The sequence below is a fragment of the Oryctolagus cuniculus genome, chromosome 1 (genome assembly GCF_964237555.1).
Source record: "Oryctolagus cuniculus chromosome 1, mOryCun1.1, whole genome shotgun sequence".
NCBI lineage: Eukaryota > Metazoa > Chordata > Mammalia > Lagomorpha > Leporidae > Oryctolagus > Oryctolagus cuniculus.
In genome coordinates, this window is record NC_091432.1 from 34,871,891 (window position 1) to 34,893,440 (window position 21,550).

General features: G+C 36.8%; 1 protein-coding gene across 22 annotated transcripts in view; it reads left to right on the forward strand.

Annotated features, from left to right (window-relative positions):
• Window positions 1-21,550, forward strand: part of DCDC1 (doublecortin domain containing 1) — a 557,706-nt gene that overhangs the window by 252,809 nt on the left and 283,347 nt on the right. For all 22 annotated transcript variants that reach the window (XM_070071610.1, XM_070071601.1, XM_070071604.1 and 19 more), the window contains one exon: window positions 7,229-7,399. In XM_070071610.1, coding sequence (XP_069927711.1) covers window positions 7,229-7,399 — 171 coding nt within the window. The remainder of the gene's footprint in view (window positions 1-7,228; window positions 7,400-21,550) is intronic.

Here is a 21,550-nt window from a genome sequence, read left to right on the forward strand (position 1 = left end):
CTTGGGACTGAAACAAAGAACTTTTAACAAGTTTAAAATATGCATCTAGATCCCTCTGACCCCTTTCTTGTTCATCTAAGTGTGTTGTTAATTAGAAAATTTGTTGGTCTGAAGGTGAAACACTGATCTGTCTTTGAGACCATCCTGTATGTTATATGCCAGAAGACACTGCTAACATAAAGGCAGCCACCCTTTCCGCTGATTTCAAGTGACAGTTATGTGCAAAGTGCTCTGGAGTTCTCCTTAATAACATAGGTGGATTCAAAGCCACACAGAATTCAGGATGACAGCTGAACTCATCACTAGAAAAACCAGGAGCTCCTCAAAAAGTCATTAATAATAGCCAATGTACATTATTTGCAGTTTATGGCTCAGAAATGCACAACTTCAACAGGTATACATTATATAATAATTATAAACATTAATATGTGTGTTGACGAGAAATCAACTTAAGGATATGATTCAAGGGGTAAATACATGCATCACTCAAACATGACCAAACTTCTTCATCTTATGCAAAAGCCTACCCGTATGTTTATAGACATATGCATATTTGCATTCTTTCAGAAGTTGGATTGTTATCTTACCAGAATATTCAATTTTTTTTTTTTTACCTTCTGCTCATTTGTCACTCTCCCAGATTCTGTACAAGTGTCACTTCCGTGCTGCATTTCCATGGAGAGTGAAGAGTAGAATGTGTAGGCTTTCTGCTGCACAATGAGATAGTGCATTTTTTCAGCATATGCATACGTAAGCCCTCTTTTGTGAATGGGACTGATAGGGTCAGATAATGTTTAAAGGGAAAGGCTTTATGTCTCTCAGGCCTCTATGTTTCCACATGGATGCTCCCACACACACATAGATTGAATTATGAACAGACCCATTAATACTGGGATCACAAAAGGTCAAGTTTTGTCTTCTTTTACCCCTATTCACATTGCCTTTGTAGAGAAAAAAAGGATTTGCAGAAAAAAAGATTCATGATGAAGAATTTTTAAAAAACACTTTTTCCCCCTTTTGGCAACATTTGATTTGGGAAAAATAAAATGATATGTAATAAAATAATTCTGAAGTACTATGTTGTCTACCCAATTTTAATATATGAGTTATTTCATGTGTAGGTTGTCTTTAAGGGTGACACGTTATCATAATAACTGAGAACAAAACATAGCACTTTGAGGATAAAAGACCTTATGAATATGTAAAGTAACAAAGTTAGAGTAACATTGAGTGGAAGCATTACCAAACTGTCAGTGGCAGGATTCTTGATTTATTTTCTCCTATGTTTAAGATATAAATTAATCTTTTCCAGACATCTTATTGGATAGTTTTAAGTTAAAAAAAAAACAGGTGATAATTGATGTAATTATGCCTCACATACAATAATGGATAATCCTGAGATGATTGAAAGTAGCAAAATTGATAGAGAACATTTCTGAAGAATTTTGAAGAATTTGTCAAAACTTTTAAGACTTCAACCAATACCCCTTAGGAGTGCAAATGACATCATAAACTGTATGGTTGGCTGATTTCTGATGTCACATGAAATCTTCTATCAGTGAAAGACTATGGATTGTGACAGTAAAACCAGTCATGTATGAAAATGCTCTCAAATCCAAGTTTCAAATCCCCCCCAACTTTTTTTTGGTAGTTTGCTATAGAACAAGGTGAAATACATAAAGAGAGCAGTATTAATAACTAGCAAAACACATTGCGTGATACCTACAGAACAGGCTTTGAAGACTACATAAAGTTGTATCATCCTGAGTCATGTGATGCTGAGGATGAGTTCAGAGAAAACCAGTGCTTTCCAGAAATGGAGTTCCTCTATTTAGGGCCTTTGGTTTTTTGGATTTTAATTTTATCTGATAACTAGAAGAAAAGTCAGCCTGGTCTGTTTTGGTCTTTAGCTTTAGTATGCTGTTTACAATTACCAATCATTTTTAAAGACAATATACCTGGAAGGTAGAGCTTATCAGATCTGGTGGTAAAGATGAAAGCATTGACTAGCACTGGATAATGTGTCATTTCCATATTTTAAATATTACAGTTATCTTACAGGCTTAGCAGTACTGTGGAAGCACAGTAATTCACTGCAGCTGGTAAGCAAAGCGTTGAGATCAAGAGAGAAATCTATCACTGCATGTCATAGCCTACAAGTAGCATTCTCTTCCTTTTCATATTTTCTTTCCTTTCTTCCTTGCTCATTTTCTCCAGATCACCTTCTCCTTTAAATATCTTCCTTCCTCTTCTCTTCTTTTCCTTTTCCTTTTTGCTCATACTTCCCTTTTTAAGTCTCATTTTTTTTCCTTTTCTATCTTCCTTAGGGTTCTTCCTGACTTCTCTGGACTCTCTTTACCTTCCATATCCATGATTTCTAAAGTTTTGTCCAAATTACACTGGCAGACCATAAGGGAGTTATAGAAACTTCCAAAGACTTTCATTTCAAATTATAGTTAAGGGTTACCTGGTCGTAACCTACTAGGTGAGTTATATCGATTGCAAAGATGAAATGGAAATGAATATATTAATTAGTTTTTATTAGGCTGTACTGTGTGAGTCAACGAACCCCAAATTTCAGTGATTTAAAATATTATTTCTTGCTTCCCATTCATGTTGGCTATAGATTATCTGTGACTGTTCTCAGGATGTCTATCCGTCTGGGATATAGATAGGAGGAGCAACTTCTACTGGGACATTGTTGTTTTCATACCAGATGGACAACAGCGATGCCAGATCTGAATGATGGCTTGTAAAGCGTCTGTTGAGAAGTGCCATCCGCTACTTGTGTTCGCATTTCACTGGCCAAAGCAAATCTCACAGGGAATTTTGGTGTGTCTGGGAGAGAAGCCCTTCTGCCACGTCTCTCTCGGATTTCTGCTGTGTTCCTTCCACCTTTACGTCCTCTCCTACACATATCAGTCTCGCATAATCAGGTTATTTCTAAGACTCGGGATTGTTGTGTAAGTGGGGAAGACACTGGGCAATACACTATACTTTCACTGATGCATAAACCAAGCTAAGAACAGAACATAGCTATCTTTAATTCTCAAATGTCCATGTCCACGTATTATGTACTGGAAAGCCTGATGAGGAAAGTGAATTAACGATAAATGGACTTAGATAGAAGTTTATAAAATTGTAGCTGTGGCTTTAAGAGACCTGGACTCTAGTTTCTCTGCTGATAATAAGTAGCCTGGGCAGATCAATTTTCTAGGCCCAAATTTCCTCATTTGTGAGGTCAGAATATTGAGTTAAAATTATGTAGTTTATTATGAAACAGTAGAAACAGAAGGAATGTGTACGTGTGTAGAGTGTGGGGATGTGAACAGTGAGAAGATCATCTTGTTAGAGGTGAGGGATCTGCTGGGATTATGAGATATAAAGCCAAGTGTGGATCACATTATAAAAGATCTTCAATGTTGAATACCAAGCTGAAGAATCTAAGGGGACAACTAGAGAGTTCAATATACTGTTTAAAATAGATTCATTTGGTGGAAGTGCCAGAATAGATTACAAGGGGAAAACTGTAGACATGGAGACCACTCAAGGTAATTTAGAAATCGAAGTCTGGGGAGGGCTGAGGAGATGATAATTTTTACCATAGTCTTAACTTATATGACAGGAAAGGAAGGAGAGGAAATGTGAGAAAGGAGGCCTGTAGACTGTAGCCCTGGAGCCAAAACCAGTCCATTGCTTATATTTGTAAATAAAGTGTTCTTTGCACACAGCCTTGCCCATTAATTTATGTATAATCTGTGGCTGCTTTCCAAGTACAAATGCAGGGTTAAATAATTTTGACAGGGATGTTAGGGTCCATAAAGTGAAAAAAAAATTACTAACTATAGAAAAGAATTGTCCATCCTTTTATTAGAAGCAGCAATGGTTTAAAGAGTGTGGATGATGAATCACTTAGGGGCAAGTAAGAGACAAATAAAAAAAAGAAAAGTAGGAATCATTTTTATTAGCTTGTTTGTATGCACATAATGTTTGTAAAGTATTTGGCAAGTTGGGGCCGGTGCTGTTGCTCACTTAGTTAATCCTCCACCTGCGGCGCCAGCATCCCGTATGGGCATCGGTTCTAGTCCTGGTTGCTCCTCTTCCAATCCAGCTCTCTGCTGTGGCCCGGGAAGGAAGTGGAGGATGGCCCAGATGCTTAGGCCCCTGCGCCTGCATGATGGGAGACCAGGAAGAAGCACCTGGCTCCTGGCTTCGGATGGGTGCAGCACCGGCCATAGCGGCCATTTGGGGAGTGAACCAACAAAAGGAAGACCTTTCTCTCTGTCTCTCTGTCTATAACTCTACCTGTCAAATAAATAAAAAAAATTTTTGGCAAGATAAGTGTAATTGAAGTTTTTACATACGTGTGTGTGTGTGTGTTTATTTATTGGGGGGTGGCTGATGCTGTAACATAGTGGGTTAAACAACCACCTGTGATGCTGGTATTCCATATTAGTACTAATTTATGTCATAGCTGCTCCAATTATGATCCATATCCCTGCTAATACACCTGGAAAGCAGTGGAAGATGGCCCAAGTACTTGGACGCCTGCACCCATGAAGGAGACTCAGATGAAGTTCCTGGCCTCTGGTTTTGCCTTGGCCCAGCCCTGGCCATTGTGGCCATCTCGGGGAGTGAACCAGTAATTGGTAGATCTCTCTGTATATTTCTCTCACTCTTTCTATGAAACTCTGCCTTTTAAATAAGTACATTAATCTTTAAAAAATATGTGTGTCTTTTTTTCTAGGCTGAATTGAAAAACAAATTTTCAAATCATACAGATAATAATGTAAACTTTCTTTCAATGACTTACATGAATTTTATGTAGAAATTATAGAAATCATAGATTTATTATCATTGTTGAGGTATAGACTGGGACAATCACCATATTTTCACCTGAGATAGAAATAGGATTTGCTGTCAGCAAATGGAGACTTGTGGAGATGGATTGCCACTGTCTGTAGACATTATAGTGAGCTGGAGATACTATGCAGCAGATAATTTGGAATTCCTGTGTACCTCAAGTTAAATAGGAAAGGCAGAGCAAGAAAGAACAATTAAAACTTGGAATGCAGAAAACACCTAATTTTAAAAAAGAAAGCACTCTAATAAGACAGTGCGTTAGGTACCTACTTTACATTGCACATTACTGTCCATTCTTACCTCATTCAATTCTCAATATTGTAAAGTCAATGTTCTTCACTCAGGGATTAGGTTTTTATTACCTATTCAAAGTTTCCCAGTCAGTAAGTGAGAGAGCCAGGATTTACTTAAGATTTCAAAGTCCATAGTCTAGTCAAAATCATTCTTAATTCTTTTTTTTTTAACTTCTATTTAATACATATAAATTTCCAACGTACAGCTTATGGATTACAATGGCTTTTCCCCCCATTACTTCCCTCCCACCCACACCCCTCCCATCTCCTGCTCCTTTTCCCATTCCATTCACATCAAGATTCATTTTCAATTATCTTTATATACAGAAGATTAATTTAGTATAAATTAAGTAAAGATTTCAATAGCTTGCACCCACACTGAAACACAAAGTGTAAAATACTGTTTGAGTACTACTTATAGTGTTAATTCACACTGTGCAACACATTAAGGACAGAGATCCTACATGAGGAGTAAGTGCACAGTGACTCCTATTATTGACTTAGCAAATTGACACTCTTGTTTATGGCATCAGTAATCACCCTAGGCTCTTGTCATGAGTTGCCAAGGCTATGGAAGCCTTTTGAGTTTGCCAACTCCAATCTAATTTAGACAAGGGCATAGTCAAAGTGGAAGTTCTCTCCTCCCTTTAGAGAAAGGTACCTCCTTCTTTGATGGCCCGTTCTTTCCACTGGGATCTCACTCGCAGAGATCTTTCATTTCTCAGTAGTCCAAATTATCAATTTCAGTTCACAATTGATCATAATGATAGGACTAAGAGTCAAAGAGATCACCTAAACAAGACTAGTATCTGCTAATATCTGATAGAATTAAGAAGGAGAGAATGATCCAACATGGGAAATGGGATACACACAGCAGACTCATAGAATGGCAGATGTCCTAAACAGCACTCAGGCCCCAGAATCAGCCCTTAAGGCATTCGGATCTGGCTGAAGAGCCATGAGAGTATTTTAGGCATGGAAAGCCAAGATACTCTGGCAAAAAAAAAAAAAAAAATCATTCTTACTTCTAAGTGGGCATAATTTCAACAATTTACAGAATCATGAATAAAATAGATTCTTGCCCTTCAACTTCTTTGGTTACTCTAATTGTGTGTGTGTGTGTGTGTATTAGTATGAGTATTTATGTCAGAACCTAGTTTATTAAATAGAATATAAACACATAAAATAGAGAAGAGTCAAAGAATGGTTAGGTTATGATTTTTAATTTACAAACTGTGGATTAAAGCGTCATGTTACTGTTTCTGAGTCCTCAGTATATCTTACTAATAATACATAAGTAGAGTTCATATGTCTGTCTTGTATACATATGTATTAATTAGAAATCTAGACCTTTAAAATTCCAGGGTATATGTTTCTAACAGCTTGCTGTTTTCAGAAAAATTATGTGATTTATTTTGACACTGATATGTATTTAAAATATTACCTGCAATGTACCATTGAATTATGGATATTTTGTAAAATTATATGAAATTTAAAAAATTTCAGTGCACCATTGAATTATGGATATTTTGTAAAATTATATGAAAATTGAAAGAATATTTTAAAATATATTGGAAAGAAGAAAACAGGTCCATTTTAAATATCAAAAAATGTTCATGATTTAAATGTATATATTGAAATTTTAATTAATCTCATAATATAGTAAAATATTCTACAAAAGAAGGTAATGTAGTATAGTGATATTTTACATATTTCTGTATTGGATTATTTAGTCTTGAGAAAGTCTCATTTTGTTTAGCAGTTTTAAAGTCCTTTGCAAACTAGTGAGATTTAGATGTTTCTTTATACCAGTGATATTTTTCATTCTGCAATTGTAAATGGCTTCCTATTCTACATTACTGAAGTGAAAAAATTAGACATTTTCCTATAAATAAAATTTTGTTGCTGGAGGAATGTATATCTTTTATTCTCTTTACATAAGGATAGATCTGTACTGCAATTCTTGTATTGAAGTCATTTTCCCCCCCATCAAACTAGGTACTCAAAAATCTAATAGGTGTGACATCAACAATTACTTCTTGCTAACAAGTCTTGTAATTTAACCCCTTCAGGTGAGCAAGCTGATTGATGAATTGCAGACAGCTATCAAAAGCAACAGAGGTCATCTCTCGAAACTTGGCCCCCAATTACAGGCTGAGCAGGAGCAATTCTCCTCTTATGTCTACCAACACATTAAAAGCCTTCCAGCAAACACACTGTTCCCAAGAGGCCTGAAACTCAAGGTGGGTATCATTCTGCCACTCTCATCGGATTTAGCTAAAGATGAAAACACTGCTCCATTTGGAGACCCTGTAATACCTACCACCCAGCTTGAATTTCTTTTTGGGCTATCTTCTGCAAACTGGGATTTAGCTTATGATTGGAAATATTAGTATCCAAAAAATAGGTTCTAAAAGAAATATTTAGAGGCCTTCATGTGGTTTATAAATTTAACTAGCATTCAACCCAGACAAATAATTTTAATGAAGAAATTTAACCAAATGAACATTTGTGTACTTTTCAAGAAACATCTTTTTCACAAAAGTCACTGTGTATTTCAGTTTTTAAAAATAACTTATCTGGAGAAATAGGCAAGGTTTAATAGTTGACAGACAGTGGCAATAGGATTTTGAGGTGAAAGGCCAGGTGACTGATTGATGTTCAAACTACATTTCCAAAGAAAAGGATCTGTATTGGCTAAGTGTGACATATGTCTGAGTTCACTTGGTAAAATCAATACTTAAGAATATCCTGGGAGAAAAGGTGAATTGGTTATTTGTCAGGACAAGATGGCTAAATGCCCTAGACTAACCTGATATTGTATCTTTAAAAGAGAAAAATAATAGCTCATACTTGGGCTAAAGTATGGGTATTTACACACTTAGAGAATTTACATACTTTTGTTTTTCATAATAGAGTATCCATGTTAAATATGCCAAGTTAAAGTCCTTCTATAATTTCATATCCCTCATTTCAATAGATTATGATTTGTAAAATTTAAATCACTTACTCAAAGTATGGCCCCCTTTCCCTCCAAGAAACTACTGTTAGTATAACTCTTCATTTCCTTATGATTATGGTTGTAGGGATAACATTCAAAGCTGAGTGTATTTTGATCAGCCTTGATCTCCTTAATTTCTCTTTCATAATGTTCAGTGTTATTGTAAAAGTAACATTACATTTTCTATCCTTTGCTTACTTTAATTTTATTCCCATGTGTACTTTTTTTTTTTTTTTTTGACAGGCAGAGTGGATAGTGAGAGAGAGAGACAGAGAGAAAGGTCTTCCTTTTTGCCGTTGGTTCACCCTCCAATGGCCGCCACGGCTGGCGCACTGTGTCCCATGTGTACATTTTTTTAAAGAAGGATTTTATTTAATGAATACAGATTTCATAGGTACAGCTTTAGGAATATAGTTGTTCTTATCCCCCTACCCACCCTTCTACCCCCACACCCATCCCACCTTCTACTCCCTTTCCCATCCCATTGTTCATTAAGATTCATTTAAATTAACTTTATATTCAGAAGACCAACTCTACTAAATAAAGATTTCAACAATTTGCACACACACACGCACACAGTATAATGTACTGTTTGAGAATAAATTTTACAGTTAATTCCCATAGTACAATGCATTAAGGACAGAGGTCCTACGTGGGGAGCAAGTGCACAGTGATTCCTATTGTTAATTTAACAATTAACACTCTTATGTATGATGTCAGTGATCACCTGAGGCTCTTGACATCAGCTGCCAAGGCTATGAAAGCCTTTTGAGTCCACATACTCTGTCAATATTTAAACAGGGCCATCAGCAAAGTGGAAGTTCTCTCCTCCCTTCAGAGAAAAGTACATCCTTCTTCGATGGCCCCTTCTTTCCACTGAGGTCTCACACACAGAGATCCTTCATGTAGAACACTTTTTTTTTTGCCATGGTGTCTTGGCTTTCCATTCCTGAAATGCACTCATGGGATTTTTCAGCCAGATCCTTTTGAGCCCTAAGGGTGGATTCTGAGGTCAGAGTGCTGTTTAGGGCATTTGTCATTCTATGAGTCTGCTGTGTAGACTGCTTCCCATGTTGAATCTTTCTCTCCTTATTATTCTATTGTTCTTACCAGACACTTGGTCTTATTTATATGATCCCTTTGAAACTTAATCCTATCTATATGATCACATTTAATATGATAACTTTAACATGTAAGATGGTATTAGTACCATCCAGCTTAATGGCATTTGGAATCCCATGGCAATGGGTAAGTCCATGGGAATGTGTACTGTAAAGCTCTTCCCTCTCTTTTTCCCACTTTTATTTTTTTTTTGCTGGGATCTATTTTCAATTGGCCTAATACATCTGTGATTCCCAGCTCCATTTGTTGAAGAGACTGGTCTTGTGCCAGGGAATGGTTTTAGGTCCTTGATCAAATATAAGTTGATTGTAGATGCTTGGATTGATTTTTGTGTTTCTATTCTGTTCCATTGATCTATCCATCTGTTTTTGTACCAGTACCAGGCTGTTGTGATTATAAGTACCTGCAGTATATATGGAAATCTGATATTGTGATGCCTCCAGCTTTGCTTTTGTTGTATAAGATTGCTTTAGCTATTCCAGGGCTAATGTGCCTCCATATGAATTTCTGCATCACTTTTTCGAGATCTGAGAAGAATGTCATTGATATTTTGATTGGTATTACATTGAATCTGTAAATTATTTTCAGAAAAATGGACATTTTGATGATATTCTTCTAATCCATGAACATGGAAGTTTTTTCCATTTTGTGTGTGTGTGTCTTCTTCTATTTCTTTCTTTATATTTTGTAATTCTCGTTGTAGAGATCTTTGACATCCTTGGTTAAATTTATTCCAAGGTATTAGATTTTTTGTAGCTATTGTGAATATGATTGATCTTAGAAGTTCTCTTTCAGCCATGACATTTTCTGTGTATGCAAAGGCTATTGTTATTTGTGTGTTGATTTTAAATCCTGGTATTTTACCAAACTCTTCTTTGAGTTCTAGTAGTTGCTTAGTGGAGTCTTTTGGGTACCCTAAATATAGAATCATATCATCTGCAAATAGGGATAGTTTGACTTCATCTTTACTGATTTGAATCCCTTTGATTTTTTTTTTCCTGATGGCTCTGACTAAAACTTCCAAGACTATACTGAATAGCAATTGTGAGAGTGGGCATCCTTTTCTGGTTCTGAATCTCAGTGGGAATGCTTCCAACTTTTCCCCATTCAATAGGACACTGGCCGTGGGTTTGTCATAAATTACCTTGATTGTGTTGAGGAATGTTCCTTCTAAACACAATTTGCTTTTATTTTTCAATATGATAGGGTGTTGTATTTTCTCAAATGCTTTCTCTGCATATACTGAGATAATCATATGGTTTTTATTCAGCAGTTTGTTAATGTGATGTATCACATTGATATGTGAATGTTGAACTACCCCTGCATACCAGGGATAAATCTCACTTTGTCCAGGTGAATGATCTTCCTGATGTGTTATTGGATTCGATTGGCCAGAATTTTGTTGAGGATTTTTGCATCCATATTCATTAGGGAAATTGGTCTGTAATTCTCTTTCTCTGTGCATCTTTTATGGTTTAGGAATTAGGATGATGCTGGCTTCATAGAAAGAATTTAGGAGGTTTCCCTTCCTTTCAATTGTTTTGAATAACTTGAGAATTGGACTTAATTGTTCTTTAAATGTCTGGTAGAATTCAGCAGTGAATCCATCTGGTCCTGGGCTTTTCTTTGTTGGGAGAGCCTTTATTACAGATTCAATTTCTGTCATGGTTATGGGTCTGTTTAGAGTTTCTTTGTCTTCATGACTCAATTTAGGTACGTTATGTGTGTCTAGGAACCTATCCATTTCTTACAGGTTTCCCAGTTTGTTGGCATACACCCCTTTATAGTAATTTCTGATGATTCTTTTTATTTCTGTGGTGTCTGTTGTTGCATTTCCTTTTTCATCTCTAATTTTATTGATTTGGGTCTTCTCTCTCATTTTTTGGTTAGATGGGCCAAAGGTGTGTCAATTTTGTTTATTTTTTCAAAAAACAAGCTCTTTGTTTTGCTGATCCTTTTTATTGATTTTTTGGATTCAATTTTGTTTATTTCTTCACTAATTTTAATTATTTCCTTCTACTGGTTTTTGGGTTTGATTTGCTTATGTTTTTCTAGATCCTTGAGATGCATAGATAGTTCATTTGTTTTGTGCCTTTCCAGTTTCTTGATGTAGGCACCAATTTCTATAAACTTTTCTCTTAACATTGCTTTTGCTGTATCCCATAAATTTTGTTAAGTTTTATTGTCATCTTCATTTGTTTCCAGAAATTTTTGATTTCTCTTTTGATTTCTTCTATGACCTACTGTTCATAAAGACTCATATTGTTCCTTCTCCATGTGTTTGCATATGCTGTAGGAATTCTTGAGTTGCTGATTTACAGCTTAATTGTATTGTGGTCCCAAAGATGCATCCCATGTATACATTTTGGATGAAAATATCACCATATAAGCATTGACCTTTTTGTCCATGCTGAACATAACTGTTTTCTCAGAGTCTGTGCTAGTCAGCTAAGGATTTAGGAAGTGCTATGTAAGACATCAAAATCAAAGGTTCCCACAGTTCAATAGCACTGTTTATTCCAGGATTTTAGTTGATTACAGATCCATTTTACCATTCTACAAAGTACTTGCTGTTGATTAAGAGAGAAACGAGACAAAAGAATGGTTGCCTTAATATCATTTATCCCTACTTTTTGCATGAACAACCATTACATGAACTATAGCATGACTTTTGGGAAAAATATTTTTCCTCTTCACAAGTTACAGCTAATCTCTGAATAATTTCTATCATTTATTCACATTAATGCAGGAGTTTGCTAGGAAATATTAACTTTGGAATTTGAATTCTTTATATTACCCATTTAATGTGCTTTAAAAATCTTTCCACATGATCAAACAAAAGAGCAAATGCATATATGCAAATAATCCATGTTGTTGTATGTCTTTAGACTCACTGTGCTGTCCAGTACAGTAGCTCCTAGCTACATGAGAATAATTAAAATTAAAATTTATTAAAATTAGAAATCCAGCATGTCCAGTGGTTTGCCAGAGATTTCCTGATTTTAGCATTGAAAATTCCACATCCAGAAAACTAGGGTAATTGGTTGCCCTGGTTCTGTCTCCATATTTCCCTCTCCCCTTTCCCAGGCATTCTCCTTTTTTGTGGTTCTTTGTCATGGGGTACTCATTTCCATTTTCATCTGCCTTCTCTATGTTTTCTCTATTCAAACATCCACTTTCTTTCAATGAATCAATTTCTGTTACACATCACCATTTGGGCAGGCATTTGGGCAGTGGTTTTCAGCCCTGACTGCATATTAGAATCATTCAGATGTCTCATAAAAATACCATTGTCCTCTCCTTTAGAGATGTTGACTGAATTTATTTCAGGTGCTAAGGCTAGCTTCTTCTGGTATATGAGTACCGCTTGTTAAATTTTCAGGAATTTTGTGAGTTATTAAATATAGCTGTTATAAAATTTACATAAATTACCATTAAATAGATCATATTATAAACAAAAATAGAACATAACCTTCATGTCCTAATTATTTTATTTCCATGCTATTTTCTCTTGAAGTCATTTTACCTATTGTGTTTGTTTAGGGTAAATGCTATGTTAATTTGTGTATCTCTTCCCAAAGTTATTGTCAGTAATGGTTTGTTGTTAACTCAAAATTGAGCATAGTTGGGCTATTTTACAACATAAATTGGCAAATGCTATAAAATAGGGCCTGATTTAAAGTTTAATGGATTGTCTGGCTCAGAGAGTTAGTAAATCACAGGCCATGAGATAAATCTGCCTTGTTTTTGAAAATAAAGTTTTACTGGAACATAGCCACAGTTATTTGTGTGTTGTCTGTGGATACTTTCACATTACAGCAGCAAAGTTGAGTAGGTGAGTCATAGAATACGTGACTTGAAAAGTACAAAATATTTACTCTTTGGCCCTTTAAGGCAAATTTATTGACTTCTGGTCTAAGTACACAATGGAAAAAAATTGCATTGCAGATTAATCGTGAAGTACAAAGTTTTTCTCTCTGCTACACTGTGAATAACGAAAAAAAATGAAGTTTTTTTTTTTTAAATACAAAATTATCTAATTTGGTAAAGAGCTTGCTAATGTACTTTATTAACAAGAGCAGTCCTTGGATGAAGATATCAAGCAGCTTTCGAGTCAGAATTGTACTAATTTTTAAATTGCAACCATAGATTGGTTATTGATACAAGACTTGGCAAAATTGTTCTGTTAACAGTTATGTGGAATTTACAGCAAAGAGTATTGTATATTTTATTATTATTTGTGTATGTGCTATATATTCTTTGTGTAAGTAAAATATATAATAGCCACTCCAAGCTCCAGGCAGACTGGTAAATACTTACTGGCACATGTTCAGCTGTGGACCAGGCATCGGTAGTTTTCAAAAGCTTCTAAATGATTCCATTGTTAGGCAGAGTTGTGAATCAGCAAGATTATAAAAGTAACTTTTAAAACATAAACAATAGTACCCCACAAAGAACTCTGTTTCAGGTTGCTAATCAGCTAAAACTCTTCTTGATTTTTCCGCCAGTAAAATGGGAAAGGCTAGTAGTGAGATCATTTCTTCCAAAATTATGGAAAGGGAGAATTTTGTCCTTTAAACAATCTATTCGAAATGTCTACATCCCATATTGGGGCACCAGTTTGAATCCAGCTACTCCCCTGGAGATCTGGATGGAGTTGCTGGCTCCTGGCTTCATCCTGGCCCAGCCCTGGCTGTTGTGAGTGAACCAGCAGATGGAGTCTCTCTCTCTCTCTCTTCCTCTCTCTCTCTCTCTCTTTCTCCCATCTCTTCTCTCTCAATCTACCTTTCAAATAAATAAGTAAATAAATATATTCTGGAGGAAAAAAAAAAGAGTTCTGTAGAGTGGTCAGACTTCAATAGGTACAATAGATTAAGTCAACCCGGTCTGATATGCTAAGATCCACAGTTAGTTTTAAGTCATTCTGATGATTAGGTTATTACATTTATCACACAGTAGAGGCATAAAAAATGGAGGTTGATTTAAAGTAATTTCTAGCGTCCACACAGCAGACTCAAAGAATGACAATCGGTTTAAGTAACACCCTGATCTCAAAATCAGCCCTTAATTCTTCCTGGTCTGGATGAAAAGCCCATGAGAGCATTTCAGGGATGGAAAGCCAAGGCACCATGGCAAGAAAAAATGTTCTAACAGAAGGATCTCTGTGTGTAATACCCCAGCAGAAAGAAGTGGCCACCAAAGAAGGATATACTTTTCTCTAAAGGGAGGAGAGAACTTCCACTTTGCTTATGGCCCTGTTTAAATGCTGACAGTTTGTGAACTCAAAAGGCTTCCATATTCTAGGCAGCTCATGTCAACAGCCTGAGGTGGTCACTGACATCATACATAAGAGTGTTAATTGTTAAATTAACAACACGAGTCACTGTGCACTAACTTTTCATGTAGGACCTCTATCCTCAATGAGTTGTATTATGAGAGTTAACTGTAAAATTAGTTCTCAAACATTGTGTGTGTGTGTGTGTGCAAATTATTAAAATCTTTACTTAGTGTAGAGTTGGTCTTCTGTGTACAAATTAATTGAAAAAGAATGTTAATGGAGAATGGGACTGGCAAGGGGAGAGGAAGGATAAAGAGGGGTAGGAGTGTGGATGGGAAGGCAGGCAATAAAGTTGTACTTAGGAAATTTTTTTAACTTTTATTTAATGAATATAAATTTCCAAAGTACAACTTATGGATTACAATGGCTTCCCCCCCATATCATCCCTCCCACCCACAACCCTCCCCTTTCCCACTCCCTCACCCCTTCCATTCACATCAAGATTCATTTTCAATTATCTTAATATACAGAAGATCAGCTTAGCATACATTAAATAAAGATTTCAACAGTTTGCTCCCACACAGAAACATAAAGTGAAAAATAATAGATGATTTTTTTTAAATGATGATGAAATCAGATCAGACCTATTGTCATGTTTAATCCCAGTGAGAGTCAAGTTGGGAATTGATAATTTCTTTTTTTTTTAACAGAAGATCAGTTTAGTATGCATTAAGTAAAGATTTCAACAGTTTGCACCCCCATAGAAACACAAAGTGAAATATACTGTTTGAGTACTCGTTATAGCATTAAATCTCAATGCACAGCACATTAAGGACAGAGATCCTACATGAGGAGTAAGTGCACAGTGACTCCTGTTGTTGACTTTACCAATTGACACTCCTGTCTATGGCATCAGTAATCTCCCTATGCACCAGTCATGAGTTTCCAAGGCTATGGAAGCCCCTTGAGTTCTCCGACTCTTATCTTGTTTAGACAAGGTCATAGTCAAAGTGGAGGTTCTCTCCTCCCTTCAGAGAAAGGTACCTCCTTCTTTGAAGACCTGTTCTTTCCACTGGGATCTCACTCACAGAGATCTTTTGCCAGAGTGTCTTGGCTTTCCATGCCTGAAATACTCTCATGGGCTTTTCAGCCAGAACGGAATGCCTTTAGGGCTGATTCTGAGGCCAGAATGCTATTTAGGACATCTGCCATTCTATGAGTCTGCTGAGTATCTCACTTCCCATGTTGGATCACTCTCCCCTTTATTTATTCTATCGGTTAGTGTTAGCAGGTACTAGATTTGTTTATGTGCTCCCTTTGACTCTTAGTCCTTTCATTATGATCAATTGTGAACTGAAATTGATCACTTGGACTAGTGAGATGGCATTGGTACATGCCACCTTGATGGGATTGAATTGGAATCCCCTGGTATGTTTTTAACTCTACCATTTGGGGCAAGTCAGCTTGAGCATGTCCCAAATTATACATCTCTTCCCTCTCTTATTCCCACTCTTATGTTTAACAGGGATCACATTTCAGTTAATTTTCAACACTTAAGAATAACTGTGTATTAATTACAGAATTAAACCAGTCATATTAAGTAGAACAGACAAAAAAACTACTAAGAGGGATAATGTATTAAGTTGTTCATTAACAGTCAGGGCTATGCTGATCAAGTCACCGTTTCCCATAGTATCCATTTCACTTCAACAGGTTTCCTTTTTGGTGTTCAGTCAGTTGTCACCGATCAGGGAGAACATATGGTATTTGTCCCTTTGGGACTGGCTTATTTCACTCAGCATGATGTGTTCCAGATTCCTCCATTTTGTTGCAAATGACTGGATTTCGTTGTTTCTTACTGCGGGATAGTATTCTAAAGAGTACATATCCCATAATTTCTTTATCCAGTCTACCGTTGATGGGCATTTAGGTTGGTTCCAGGTCTTAGCTATTGTGGATTGAGCTGCAATAAACATTAGGGTGCAGACCGCTTTTTTGTTTGCCAATTTAAATTCCTTTGGGTAAATTCCAAGGAGTGGGATGGCTGGGTCAAACGGTAGGGTTATCTTCAGGTTTCTGAGGAATGTCCAGACTGACTTCCACAGTGGCTTGACCAGTTTGCATTCCACCAACAGTGGGTTAGTGTCCCTTTTTCCCCACATCCTCGCCAGCATCTGTTGTTGGTAGATTTCTGCATGTGAGCCATTCTAACCGGGGTGAGGTGAAACCTCATTGTGGTTTTGATTTGCATTTCCCTGATTGCTAATGACCTTGAACATTTTTTCATGTGCCTGTTGGCCATTTGGATTTCCTCTTTTGAAAAATGTCTATTGAGGTCCTTGGCCCATCTCTTAAGTGGGTTGTTGGTTTTGTTTTTGTGGAGTTTCTTGATCTCTTTGTAGATTCTGGTTATTAACCCTTTATCTGTTGCATAGTTTGCAAATATTTTTTCCCATTCTGTCGGTTGTCTCTTCACTCTCCTGACTGTTTCTTTTGCAGTACAGAAACTTCTCAATTTGATGCAATCCCAATAGTTGATTTTGGCTTTGACTGCCTGTGCTTCTGTGGTCTTTTCCAGAAATTCTTTGCCTGTGCCAATATCTTGAAGGGTTTCTCCAATGTTCTCTAGTAACTTGATGGTGTCAGGTCGTAGATTTAGGTCTTTAATCCATGTTGAGTGGATTTTTGTGTAAGGTGTAAGGTAGGGGTCTTGCTTCATGCTTCTGCACGTGGAAATCCAATTTTCCCAGCACCATTTATTGAATAGACTGTCCTTGCTCCAGGAATTAGTTTTAGATCCTTGATCAAATATAAGTTGGCTGTAGATGTTTGGGTTGATTTCTGGTGTTTCAATTCTGTTCCATTGGTCTATCCATCTGTTTCTGTACCAGTACCATGCTGTTTTGATTACAACTGCCCTGTAGTATGTCCTGAAATCTGGTATTGTGATGCCTCCGGCTTTGTTTTTGTTGTACAAGATTGCTTTAGCTATTCAAGGTCTCTTGTGCCTCCATATAAATTTCAGCACCATTTTTTCCAGATCTGAGAAGAAGGTCTTCGGTATCTTGATTGGTATTGCATTGAATGTATAAATTGCTTTTGGGAGAATGGACATTTTGATGATATTGATTCTTCCAATCCATGAGCATGGAAGATTTTTCCATTTCTTGGTATCCTCTTCTATTTCTTTCTTTAAGGTTTTGTAATTTTCATCGTAGAGATCTTTAACGTCCTTGGTTAAGTTTATTCCAAGGTATTTGATTGTTTTTGTAGCTATTGTGAATGGGATTGATCTTAGAAGTTCTTCCTCAGCCATGGCATTGTCTGTGTATACAAAGGCTGTTGATTTTTGTGCATTGATTTTATACCCTGCTACTTTGCCAAACTCTTCTATGAGTTCCAATAGTCTCTTAGTAGAGTTCTTTGGGTCCCCTAAATACAGAATCATGTCATCTGCAAAGAGGGATAGTTTGAGTTCTTCCTTCCCAATTTGTATCCCTTTAATTTCTTTTTCTTGCCTAATAGCTCTGGCTAGAACCTCCAGAACTATATTGAATAGCAGTGGTGAGAGTGTATTCCTTAAAATAAATTTTAAAAAATTTAAAAAAATAAAATTAACTATCTCAAAATTAAAAGAAAATAATTGCTAACTTCAAACATTTGGAACAATTGCACCTGAAGATAATGTATCCAAGTGAGAATAGAATCTGTTAGGGATAAATACCTGTATCTGTGTCTGAATTTTAATTTGCTTAAATCTGATAATAACTTTTTAAAAAAAACTTAAAGATTTATTTATTTATTGAAAGTCAGAGTTGCAGAGACAGAGACAAAGAGAGATCTTCCATCTGCTGATTCACTCTCCAAATGGCCGCAACAGCCAGGGCTGGGCCAGACTCAAGCCTGTAGCCAGGAGCTTACTCTGGATCTCCCATGTGGGTGGCAAGGGCCCAAAAAGTTGGGCCATCTTCTGCTGTTTTTTCCAGGTGCATCAGCTGGGACACGAACCAGTACTGCAGGGGGCAGTTTTAACTGCTACACCACAGTGCTGGCCCCAATAATTCTTATTTATTGGAAAATTATATGGTAGTAAGTAATATGCTTTGCTTTTAAAAAAACTTTCTATATTATGACAATTTTTTTCATATCAGACAATTTTTAAATTAAAGCCTCAATCATTACTAGTCTGTACTCTTACTTGTTCAACATCACTCTGTAGCGGTGACTACCCAGACTTGGAGTAGTAAGTCCCAGGCATATAAAGATGTCCTTGGCATTTTCAGAGATCCACTCCAAAGATTCTCACAAACGGTACTGCTTTATGTGCAAAAATTGCAACTTTTCCTTCCTCTGTCTGAGCTGCATGAGGCATAGTGGAAAGGAAGCTTTCAATTTCTCTCTCCCCTCTCTTTGCTTTCCTTTTCGCATTTGCTCTAATGATATTAATCCCATGTATATATGAAAATTCTCTTATTGCTTACAACGTAAACTTTCTCACACTGTTTCAAATGAAAAGGTGGTTTGTTGGAAACATATTAGGGAATAGTATAGTAATGAAAACAAGGAAGTATAGCAGAGTCTTACATGAGTCTTTGCTTTTTCATATCTCTTTTGCTCAAAGTCCCAGAATCTCTCATTTCTGCATCTCTCTGTGAAATTTGTTTCATTTCTTGTTTCCTTCTGCAAGCTGGATCTCTCCTTCTACTTATTCATATGTACAATGGGGGAAATTATAGCTTCTAGCTCTGACCCTTAGGCAGAGTTAGAGAGAAAGAGAAAGAGACTCAGAGAGAGTGAGAGAGAGAATCTTCTATCCATTGGTTCACTCCCTAAATGGCCACAATGGCTGGGTCTTGGCCAAGCCAAAGCCAGGAGCTTCATCTGGTCTCCCACATGGGTGGCAGGGCCCCAAGTATTTGGGCCATCCTCTGGCCCTTCTAAAACATGTTAGCAAGAGGCTGGATCAGAAGTGGAGCAGCTGGGACTCGAATCAACCCCCATATGGGATGTTGTGCTCTAGGCAGTGGCTTTACACACTGTGCCATGGTGCCGTCATTTAGATTTAAATGATCACCACTATCTGATTTGTCTCTTGGTTCAAATCATTTAAGGAAAGAAACTGTTGAACAGTCCAGCCTTGCCTAAGTATGCAGTGCAAATTCACCTGCATGTGACCAGTGAGTGGGAAAAGTCAAGGTCACGGGTTATAATGGTCTGTCCCCTTTCCAGTGGTTAGGGTAGAGTGGGAATTTGGTCATGGAACGCCACACTGACTGCTATATTTCTCAAATCAAATGAAATGAAATAAGTAAATTATTGTACATCATTTGTAGTAGTACATTTCTTCCCAGCACCATATGCTGCCTCCCATCCCAACATTGTTAGACTTGGACATTTGCACTGATGGAAAAGAAACTGTAGTTTTCTAAAGTGGCTATTATTTCTGAGATAGGATAATAGAGACACAGCTGAATGCACTGTAACTAATTAGAATTAAAAATCTCTGAGAATTCATGGCAGTTGTAGAGTTATATACTGCTGCATCCAGCATGGCAAGGTGTAAGGTTAACTCAAAAGAGGAACTGTGTCACATAGATTAAGGAAGCAGACTCAGATGAAAGATTTTAATGTGGGGAACCCAGGGGACACTCTGTCCACTGCCAAAGGAGGAGGCAGAAGCAGAGGCCCAGATGTCTGGTTACTCCAAGTATTTATTATCAACAGTGATGTGTTCAGCTAATCATAAAAAATGTGCAGTTTCATGAAAACAGTATTTCACGAGGAAGGAGTTTAAACATAGTGAAACAGGGAACAATGAGGATTTTGGGTGTTTACAGGAAGGACTTGTTTGCTTGGAAGCTGGGAGAAGAGGACAATCACAACGTGGAGGGGTCTTGAGGGGGGCTCATTATTAACTGGGGCAAACGTGCCACTTGCTGTTTACTGGTCCCTCAGCATTTCCTTAGCTGCCTCAGCATCATGTCAAACGACCTTTGCCATTGACATAACTCCACTGATCACCTTTGCAATCTGACCGAGCATGCCTTCAGCGGAATTCAGGCTGTGGGGTGGCCTCTGAAATCTGGGCCTCTAGCAGAATTCAGGCCATGTGGTGGTTCCTGATATCCCACTCTTTTTTTTTATCAATGTTTTGAATAAGAACAGTCATAGTAAGTTGAGGCAGGATCATCTTCATTTTGTTTCTTCTGTGGGTCACGCTTCGGCAGTCTATGCAAAAGAGAAAGCAGAAAAGGAAAGTAACAAAACAGAATTATGATCATAAAAATGTAGTTTCTTTGGAACCAATTAGCTGCATTAAAAGTTTGTAAGCCTTTCTAATACCAGAAATTATACCGTCTTCATTAGTGTCTAAATGCAGAATATGGAAAGAATCAGTATCTCTTTTTAAGGAAATTATATCTAAGGGAGCACTATGCCATTCCCAAGCACCCAAAATATGTGCTTTTACCTGATTCCAATTATGTTCAGATGCATTATATCTAAGAGGAGTAATACAGTATGTGGTAATATTAAAATGACATGGCAACTCCATCTGAGTGTATATAGCATCCAAATCTTGTCCTAGCCAGAAAACAGCATCTTTAAGACTGTCTAATTCATCCCTGAAAGCAATATCCAGACAATGTTGAGTTTGCCACAACTGCAAAGAATTTATCATCATGTTATTAACAAAAATATGTGTTTGTATTTCTTGAGCAAAGGCCACGGCATTGGTAGCCATGACCGAAATTATTCCTATTATAGTCAGAACGACTACGTTAATTAATCCTAATATGTGTTTGGATCTAGTGATAACTGCTTGGATAACTGGATGTAGAATATGTAATGTGGGAGTTTGTGCCCATGGCTAAGTTAAATTAATGGGAAGTCAAATGGCAGTAAGCTGGTGTATATATATATATATATATATATACACACACACACACACACACACACACACAAAATAGTGTGCTTTTTGTTATCATTAGAGAT